This window comes from Panthera onca, chromosome E1, assembly GCF_046562875.1.
Source record: "Panthera onca isolate mPanOnc1 chromosome E1, mPanOnc1 haplotype 2, whole genome shotgun sequence".
Taxonomy (NCBI): Eukaryota; Metazoa; Chordata; class Mammalia; order Carnivora; family Felidae; genus Panthera; species Panthera onca.
The window spans coordinates 15,654,657-15,663,757 of record NC_138352.1 but is presented as its reverse complement, the minus strand read 5'-3'; the positions used below and the strand labels follow the sequence as shown (position 1 = coordinate 15,663,757).

The window sequence follows — 9,101 nt, the reverse complement described above, 5'->3', positions numbered from 1 at the left end:
CGTGTGTGATAAGCGTACAGAGAAAGGCAGGCTGCGTGGAGAAGATTCAGGCAGGGGCTCTGGCATCGGGGCACAGTGGGTCCCGAAGGAGCTCGGGACCCCTGTCTGTCCCTGGCCAGGCTGCAGCCCGAGAGACCTGTGACCCCGTGTCTTTCCTTCCTCTAGGGAGTGTCCCAAGAACCAATGAGGTTCCCTGCCTCCCTGTGCTGCCTGCCATGCTGTCCTTGACCTTCCTCCTCCTGGTTACCAGGATGCTCTGGCCCATCCTCCCGGCCACCGCCCTGAGTGCTCAGGATGGAAGTAAGTCTCAGGATCCCGTCTTCTGGGGGGCCTGGCAGGGGCAGGGGCAGCAGATCTCCGTCAGGCCCAGGTGGTGACCTACCCCCGAGGCGAGCGCCCCTGGGCCGTAATGGGACGAGCCAAGCCCTCCCCCGCCTCCACGGACAGCACACAGTGGTTGCCCGCCCCAGCGCCCAGTGACGACCGTCAGAGCACTGGGCAGATGTCCGAGAGCCCGTCCAGTTTCCAGGGAAAGAGCGCCCTGCTCAGTCAGCGACAAGTGCTATGGCCGGAGGAGGGACAGCGGGGTGAGGATTTTCTGTCCCAGCTCTGGTCCCCGATCCCCCCTTGGGCCAGCAGCTCCGTTACCACCTGGGAGCTCGTTAGAAATGCAGACTCTCGGGACACGGGCGGCCCTGCAGACTCGGAGCCGTGGGTCCTGCGGGACCTCCCAGCGAGTCCCACCCCACGGCCCCAGGTCAGGGCTGTGCAGCGAAATCACCGGAAGGGGCTCGTCAAAGATGCCGGGCCCCAGGCACATCCCACACCCGTGAAACAGAGTCCCCGGCCGCCCCCTGTTCCCCTGACGGTCCTTGAGTCAGCCCCCCATGTGGGCATGGTGATTATTCCTGCAACCTGGGCTCCCGGCCTGGGCTCCCCCCCAACCCAGCAGCCTCTCTGTCGGTGTGGGGGGGGGGGGGGCCCTTTCCAGTTGTTCGAATGTTTATCACAGGCGTGTGTCTATGCAGCCCTTTGGTGGTTTTGTAAAGATGGAGAGAAATCATTTTCAAACCCTTCTGGGGCAAGCACTCTGACGACTGAAGGGACAGCAGGGGTTTTCCAGTCGGGTTCCCGCCACGGACACGCTTGGGGAGGCCCCACTAGCCCCCGCTGGGACACGGGGGGTTTCCTGCTGGCTCCCTCGTCCTCTCCCTTGGCCTAGCTGCCCTCACGAGGTACACCTCTGTGACTGTGGCCTGTGAGGACCCCACTGGCCCCAAACGTGCCTGCCTCGCACGAACTCCCACCTCACACACCCTCTCTCTTGTGGGCACCCGAGGCCCCGGGCACACGCCCACACGTGGCACCCACCACGCCGTGTTGTACTCGGTTAACGGCGCGTCACCGTCTGCTGTCTGTCCATCTGTGTCCGGTCCCTAGAGGGAACTGGCGTGGCGGGAAGGGGGGCCTGGCTCATCGCCCTGTGCTGGCACTTAGGGCCCCCCGGGGTCAGAGTTCACCCAGATTGCAGGGTGAGGCCGGCGACGAGTGAGTTCATTCCGGGACTCAGCCTTCCCCAGATTGTGGGCTGGTTGCACCGCCGGCAGGGGTGGGGCAACTGGGGGTCCAACATGGCTGGGCGGGTGTCCCGCAGGAGCTGGGGACCTTCCTTGTGGAGAGGAGTGTGCCGACTGCGCACTCCTGGCCCAGGAGCTGGGGACTCCGAGGCGGGCCCCAGGGGACACGGCGGCAGACTTGCACAGGGCCACCACTTCCCAACACTCAGGTGAGTCGGCAGAGCAGTGACACCTGCCTCCCCCTCCCCCCGAATCTGCCCACCAGGCCTCAGGCCAGGTGACTCAGCACCCACATGGCCCTCCCCTCGTTTTCGTCTCTGTCTTGTTTTCCCACTTGAGACCCGCGTATTGATTCTCTCCTCTTCGATGTGTCCTCCGCCCCGAGCAGGGCTCCCGTGTCCCCAGGGGCCCTGTCCTGTCACTGACTGCCCCCCACCGGCCCCAGGGAGGGTGGTCAGGAACGTCCTGAGGCCCAGCCGTGACCCACGTGTGACCTGTCCCCTGCTCACAGACTGGGACAACCCCTCCTGCACCGAAGGCGTGGTTTCCGTGTCGAGGGGTGAGCGGGTCGTGATGTCCTGCAACATCTCCAACCCCTTCTTGGGCGTCACCGTCTACCTGATTGCCCTTGGGGAGGATTCCCAGCCCCTCTTCAGGGTGACGCCCCCAGGCTGCTTCTGCCGGGGTGAGTGGCAGCTGCAGGTATGCGGAGGTGTGGCACAGCTGGTGATTCCGAAGGCGAGCGATGCCCAGGCTGGGTGTTACAAGTGGCATCTCAAAGGTCTGCAGAGGAATATTAAAGTCACCACGCTGAACGTTTTAGGTGAGCTGTGCTCCTGTTTGGGAGGGCTGTGCTCCCCTTCAGGAGGGCTGTGCTCCTGTTTGGGAGGGCAGTTCAGGGGAGGAGTGGCTCTCTCCCGGGGGGGGGGGGGGGGGGGGAGGGGGCGGCCCAGGAAGGGCAGGCCAAGGTTCCAACAAAACAAAGTGAAACAACACAAGCCCCTGCCCCCAAAGGCACTGGGCACCTGATCCTGAAGGGGGCTCGGTGTGGGGGGCTGCCCTGTCCAGGGAGCAGGTGGGGCCCCCGATCCCTCCGCTTCTCCAGCCAGACCAGACCCTCCTCTCCCACCACCCCCTTCCCAACACCGCCCCTGCCCCCCCAACCCTGTTCCACTCCTTTTCCTCACGTTGCTCAAAGTTCGCAGGGCACCGCACCCCTAGCCGGCTCGGATCCAATCACAGCCACCTGAGCTCTGGGGACAGGGGCAGTGAGGGGGCTGGGAACGGTGCCCCCAGCCCGGCCGGCCACTCCTGGACTCATCTGATACTTGGGGCTGGGGGGGCAGCATCAGGCGCAGAGGCCCGGGACCTGAACCAGACAGGAGTCCTACCCCTCACCTCTTCCTGCGGTAAGTGTTCTTACCTGCGCCCGGGGAGCCCCCTCGGGTCCCCCGGGCTGTCCCCGCCCTCTGAGCCTGGCACCCATGCCACCTCCTGCCTACAGGGGTGGTGTCCCCCTTGAGGGTGCACTCCTGGCGGGAGAATAAGTGACGACCCCGACTGCTCCCACAGGCCCGCAGATGCCTTGCCCGGGGGGGGCCGAACGCCAGTTCCAGGTGGTGCTCGTGGTCACCGGTGTCAGTGTCGCCCTCGTCATCCTGGTGGCCATCGTGTTAGCCTGGCGCCGACGGCACAGTCCCCTGTACTTGAAGCCCCCAGGGGTCTGAGGCCACCGGCACCGAAACTCACCCCCCAGCAACGGAGCCCCGCGTATCCCACACCCATCTGGTTGACAGAAGCCCGTGAACCTCGCAGAGGTGGCAGACAGGCGCAGGCCCCCGTCCCTGTCTGCTGGCCCAGGACACCTGCCCGGCCCTACGGCCCAGGGGCCAGCTCCCTGCCCGGGCAGAGGGTGGCCCCAGGTCGATTCTCTGGCTCCCCACCCCAGCCGCAGGCTCTTCTCCACCTGGGCCCCCGCAGCTCTCTTGGCTCCCCGACTCTGTGGTCAAAGATGGGAAAAATCTCAAGTTCCAAAACATTCGACCTCAGAGGACCTCTCCCTCCTCTGCCCCATCGGGGCCGGTGGGGTGGGGTTGGGGGTGTACTTCCGGCCTCGGGTGCACAAGGGGCTGCTGTAGCCTCGGAGACACCCCGCTTTGGGTCTTAGGTTGATCTTGGGCACACCCCTGTCTTTGACCAGGAGCAAGAACAGCTTTGGGGGACCGTCCTGCCGGCAGTCCTGGGGTCAAGCTGAGGGCATAGAGGCCTGAGGTGGGGAACCAGCCCCGCCTCCACCACTAGGGGGCTCGCCAGTGGGGGCGGGCGACAGGTGGCGGCTGGCCGTGGCACATGGCTCCCCCCTTCTCTCCCCCGCAGCCACAGGGCCCCTCCCCCACCGCCCCCCGCTGACCCTTCCCCACCCCAAACCCCTTTATGTCAGATGTCTTTCTCATCACAACTGTATGACTCCATTCAGTGTGTTCTTAAGAGGGACATACAGGCTTTTTCTAAAGTACACGTTCAGTGCTTTGGAAAACACCCATAACGCCAATCCTTAAGATGAATAAAACAAACCAATCGAGAAACCATGAAATGACCTGGGAAATACACATTTTTTAAGTGGGGAAAAACAAGTCTAAAAGAAGCTGCTTCCTGTCTTCAGGCACTAAAAAGTCCTAGAACATTCAAAAGAAGCAGATATTCAGGTTTCTCCCTCACTGCGGAGAGCCCCGCACGGAGGAGGGCCCTGCGTGGCGCCTTGACTGGGCCCAGACCTACAAGGAAATTCTGGGTCCGGGTCTTTGTGTTCATCTCCTCCTTGTTGCTTGTATTTTCAAGGGTTTCTCTGTGGGATTCTCTCTCCCTCTGTCTTCCCCTCCTCTGCTGTTGCACATAGGTTCTCTCTCTCTCTCTCTCTCTCTCTCTCTCAAATAAATAAATAAACTTTAAAAAAAAAAAGAAAAAAGTGACCAGGGCAATTGGAGCCTGAACCCCAACCCACCCAGGGCACCCCCTTGGCTTTCCCCTCCTCCTGCCCTGAACCCCGAGCCTGTGGAGACAGGAGTGGGTGACCAGTTGTCTGTGAGCACTCAGCAGGACGGTGCCGAAGGGGGAAGGGAGTAAGGACCGCCCCTCCCAGCCTGGCTCTCAGCACCTCCCCTTGCCCATGGCACCGCCTCCAGAAAGCCCTCCCAGAATGCCTGGACCACCAGTCACAGCCTCCTGGTCTGGCATTGGGGCTTTTGAGGCGGTGCCTCAGAGGTGGTGGCAGGCAGTTGGGTGCTGCAGACAGGAAGAGAGCCGAGAGAGGGGGCCCTGCCTTTCCCTTGTCGCTGGGTCTGTGGTGGGCACAGCGGCGGCAAGCATGGCCCCAGAGCTCCCACTGCTCTTTGAGCTCCTTACGCTGGCCTGCACCCTGCTCAGGGCCCTGGCCACCCAAGGTAAGCCCTCCCTCTATCTCCCACTGCGCTCCCCCCCACCCCCCGGAGGGCTCAGTACCCCCCACCTGGGGATGCTCCTTCCTGGGAAGGGGGTGGTCTGGGGACGCTGAGCATGACCTCCCCACCGAGCCCCCCACCCCACTGTTGGTGCCGTCTCGGTGCAGAATCACCGAGGCTTTGGTCTTTTTCTTTACCTAAATGTCTTGGGGATTCTCTTTTTCATAATTAGCAAGGCTGCCTTTGTTATGGGAGGATTTTGTCTATTAGTTTGCTTTTTAAAACAGATACATGTGCAAAGTTCTGCAATAGGATGGAAAGATCTGGCACACACGGCAGGGTGGGGAGATTCATTAGAAAAAAAAAGAATCTCCAGAATTTAGTTTGCTGAGAAACTGATGTTTGGATTACATCAAAACGGCTCGTGTTTGCACCAGGAAGCTGGTCCTGCTGGGCCCCAGCTGCACAGATGGGGACATTTCTGGGTGTCCCACAGACAAGCAAAGATGCCACCAGGTCTAGGTGCCTGGAAGTGATGGGGAAACTGAGGCAGCCAGAAAGGAAAGAGGAGGAGACGGGACAGTCTCTCTGCTGTCTCCACTGTCAGTCAAGAGAGGGAGAAGGCGTAGGGACAGGAGATGCGGTCAGAGCTGCCCACGGCCCAAAGGTCCCCTAGGCCCCTGGGTGGGGAGAGGTCACAGGCAGCCCAGCCCCCCGGGGCCCCTTCAGCCCTCGAGGACAGCCACGGGGGTGCAGTTACCCCGGAGCTGCTCCGGGGCAAGATGCCTGGCTGTGGTGACATGACAGCCATGGGCTGCCCCGGGGGCACCTCTGTCCCTCCAGCATCCCCTGCGGTGAGGAGGGTCCCTGCCCTTCTGGCCAGGCCAGCGGTGACAGCAGGGGGTCCTTCCTGCAGAGGTGCGGCAGTACCCCCCCTACGCGATTGCCCCCGAGGGGGGCTCCGTCGACATCACCTGCCTCACCAGCGGGTCCCTGTTCGGGGTCTACCTGAAGCAGAGGTGGCCGAGGCCTAGCAGTGTGATTTACTACGAAGACGAGAAGCAGCCCACGGTGGATGAGCAGTTTCGGGGACGCGTTGTCTTCTCGGGGCGGCAGCACAACCTGACGGTCACCGTGCACCGCCTGCAGCCGGCCGACACCGGGGCTTATGCCTGCCAGGCGGTCATGAAGGACGAGGTCTGGGGCCCCGGCACCTTGGTCGTGGTGACAGGTAGGGGACGTGCCTACCCCAGGACCCACTTCCCCGCCTGCCGGTTAGACCTGGCCCCCCCTGCCTTCGTCTGGGGGCCTTTCCCCGCTGGCGTGAGTTATTCCTTCCGGCGTGAGCCCGCTGCCTCCAGGAAGGCCCCGGGTTGCCCATCCCCCCACCCCAGAGCCCCTCAGTGAGCCCCGAAGGCTCTCTCGATCTCGAAACCCGCCGCCCGCCCAGTGCCGCTCTCCACTCCTTCCTCAGACAAGCCGCCCGAGGCAGCGGACACGAGCCGGGAGGCCCAGCTGATACGCTTTTCCTTCCCTGTGGCCCTGGCCATGGGCTGCTTCTTCATCGGGCTGGCGCTGGGGGCGACGTGTGTGCTGAGGAGGACACAGGTCAGTATGAACCCCCGGCTTTCACCTGTGTCGCTGTCAGCTGGCTCCTCTGAGAAGCCCCAGGGAAACCCCAGGACCCTGCAGCCCGTCCACCAGGGTCCCTGGGAGGCCCGAGGGCCTAGACGGCAGGGTCCAAGGTGGGGGGTGGGGGGGGTGGGCCAAGAATGGGACCACGAGCAGGGATGGGTGTGGGCCCAGGAGGAAAACACAGCTGCAAGAGGAGGGCGGGGGGAGAGGCTCAGAGAGAGGGGCGGGCACGAGTGTGAGTGCGTGCAGTGTGTGTGTGAGCCTGCGGGTTGAGATCAGCGTGGGCGGGTGTGAAAGTGCACCTCAGGGGTGCCAGGTGCCAGGAAGGGGTCAGCTCTGCCCTGGTCACTCAGCTCTTCACGGCCGGCGCGCCTTTGCCCCGTCCACACCTGGGGACAGCACACCCCCTCCCCAGGCCTCTGAAGCAAGGTCCACTGCCCCCCCACCCCCCGGCCGGGGGCAGCTCCAGGGACCTGGGGGGCTGGCGGGGGCGCCTTGGGAGCTGGCCTCATGCCTGGAAGCCCAGCAGCACCTCCAGGGTCAACCAAACAGCCCCCGAAGGGGGTGCGCACTGGAGACAGGGGACGCCCCAGAACGAGCAGGACCCCGGACAGAGAGGAGGGGCTTGTCTTTCAGATCAAGAAACTCTGCTGCCTGAAGGATAAGAACTCTGCGTGCGTGGTGTACGAGGACATGTCCTATGGCAACCGGAACATGGTGTCCATCCCCAACGTGTACCAGTGAGCCCCGCGGACCCCCCAGGCTGCCTAGGTGCAGCTCGCGGAGGGCCGCCTGACCCGGCGAGGTCGCTCAGGCAGATCCCTGCGGCCGTCGGGCTCCCGGCACCTCCTCCAGGAGGCCTTCCTTGCTTACTTCCTGCCTTGCGGGCTGCCCTGCTCTGCTGGTTCTGGCACCTCGGGGCCACCAGGGAGGAAGCCTCTCTGACCTGCTGCTTGCTGCCCTTGCCCTCGAACGGCGGGAGGGAGGGGGAGCTCCTCTGCAGGATGGACCTGGGCCCTGGGCCTGGGAGAGGGGCAAGAGGGAGGGGGCGCCCAGCCCCCGAAATAAAGCACTTCTTCTCCCCCGTCCCCGACTCCAGCATCTATTCTCAACCAGCTGACAGCCCAGGAGGGGCTGACACCCTCCCCAAACACCTTCTGGGACTTCCGCAGCCTGTGTGATTCTGTGTGACACCTTGAGGAAGGACATGAGCAAGGGGGCCCTTCCCCACTCCAGGCCCAAGGGGGCCCCGTCACCCTGGATGGGCTGCAGAAGGGGCAGATCAACCAGGGCCCTCACCCACCCCCTCAGCCCCCTTCACCTGGCCTCACCTGCCTCCATCACACAATGAGGTGGGGGTGGAGGAGGGGCCCGGCAGCAGTGACTCGGGGTCTTAACTAAGAGCCCTTCCCTATGTGCCCTCGTGTTGGGGGGCGATGGGAACTTGGGTGTCTATGTTTGCTCTCGGGTGGGAAACAAGGCACCCCCAGTGTGGGTGCAGACCGTGACGTGTCCTCTTAGACTCTGAGCTGAGAAACAGCAGACTGTGCTGCCCCCCCCCCCGCCCCCGTCCTGTGCCCTCAAACCCCTATCAGAGTCGGAAAGGCAACCCTGATATGGTTGACTATACTGGTCGAAAACCTCGCTCTATAAAAACCCTACACACATAAATACATGACGAGCATCTACAAACTTGGGGGGGGAGAAAGATTTCCAAACGAAGGTTAATATGCTTAATTTATGAAGACCCTTATCAATTGATGGAAAGAAAACAAACATTCAGATAAAAATGAGCAAAGAGCAAAAATGAGTGATGAACATAGGAAACCATTCAAATTGCTAGTTGTCCATGAAATATCAGCAGAAATTAAATAACCCGCCACCCCCTACGTTGGCAAAGATTAAAACGTCATTAAGGTATGATGTTCTTTTTACTTGGAAACCCCGCTTCTGGAATTGTGTCTTTGGCTGGTGGGACGTGTGCTCCCCAGGCGGGAAGTTACCAGGACACCTCGGGCCAGGGCGGGCAGCCTGGGACACAAACTCAGCAATTTTTCTGGAGGCCACCAGGGACCTGCCCCTGGGATGCAGATGGCAGCCAGGAAGACCGGCAAAGAGACACCAGGTCCTGGTGTCCCAGCCCCCCAGGGACCCCGGAGGAAGTGCAGACTGCCCTACAGACCCGGGCATACAACAGGTCTCTATTGGTTGTCCCCACTCCTGACCACTCGGCAAGTCCTACCCCTCTGGGCCTCAGTGTCCCCTCTGTAAATGAGGGGAGCGGGGTCCATGCTCTCTTCCAGAGCTGGACTCTGTGGGGTCCAGGCCAGGCTGGACATGCTTCCCACTGCCCCCCACCCCTGCAGCTCCCAGGCGCCTGCACCCTTTCCCTGCTCCCCGCCCTTCAGAAGCAACTTCCTGGAGGTGGAAATCATCACCTCCAGCCAGCCTC

The 9,101-nt window shown here is 62.5% G+C and overlaps 2 protein-coding genes across 3 annotated transcripts in view; both read left to right on the top strand.

Annotated features, from left to right (window-relative positions):
- The window catches only part of SECTM1 (secreted and transmembrane 1), a 31,038-nt gene extending 26,868 nt beyond the window's left edge, over positions 1-4,170 (top strand). Inside the window, exons 5-9 of the mRNA XM_078437970.2 lie at positions 166-300; positions 1,655-1,786; positions 2,089-2,400; positions 2,924-2,986; positions 3,150-4,170. Of these exons, the coding sequence (XP_078294096.2) occupies positions 166-300; positions 1,655-1,786; positions 2,089-2,400; positions 2,924-2,986; positions 3,150-3,304 (797 nt within the window). The 3' untranslated portion in view covers positions 3,305-4,170. The remainder of the gene's footprint in view (positions 1-165; positions 301-1,654; positions 1,787-2,088; positions 2,401-2,923; positions 2,987-3,149) is intronic.
- A 354-nt stretch (positions 4,171-4,524) lies between these two features.
- On the top strand, positions 4,525-7,733 carry CD7 (CD7 molecule). Of its 2 annotated transcripts, none has more exons than XM_078437969.2 (4): positions 4,525-5,017; positions 5,931-6,245; positions 6,465-6,622; positions 7,286-7,733. In XM_078437969.2, exons 1-4 carry the CDS (start codon positions 4,744-4,746, stop codon positions 7,391-7,393), a joined length of 855 nt encoding a protein of 284 aa, XP_078294095.1. In that variant the 5' UTR covers positions 4,525-4,743; the 3' UTR covers positions 7,394-7,733. The 2 variants fall into 2 exon arrangements, with proteins under 2 accessions (XP_078294095.1, XP_060485147.1); XM_060629164.3 differs by having other exon boundaries at positions 4,539-5,017; positions 6,489-6,622.
- The last annotated feature ends 1,368 nt before the right edge of the window (positions 7,734-9,101 follow it).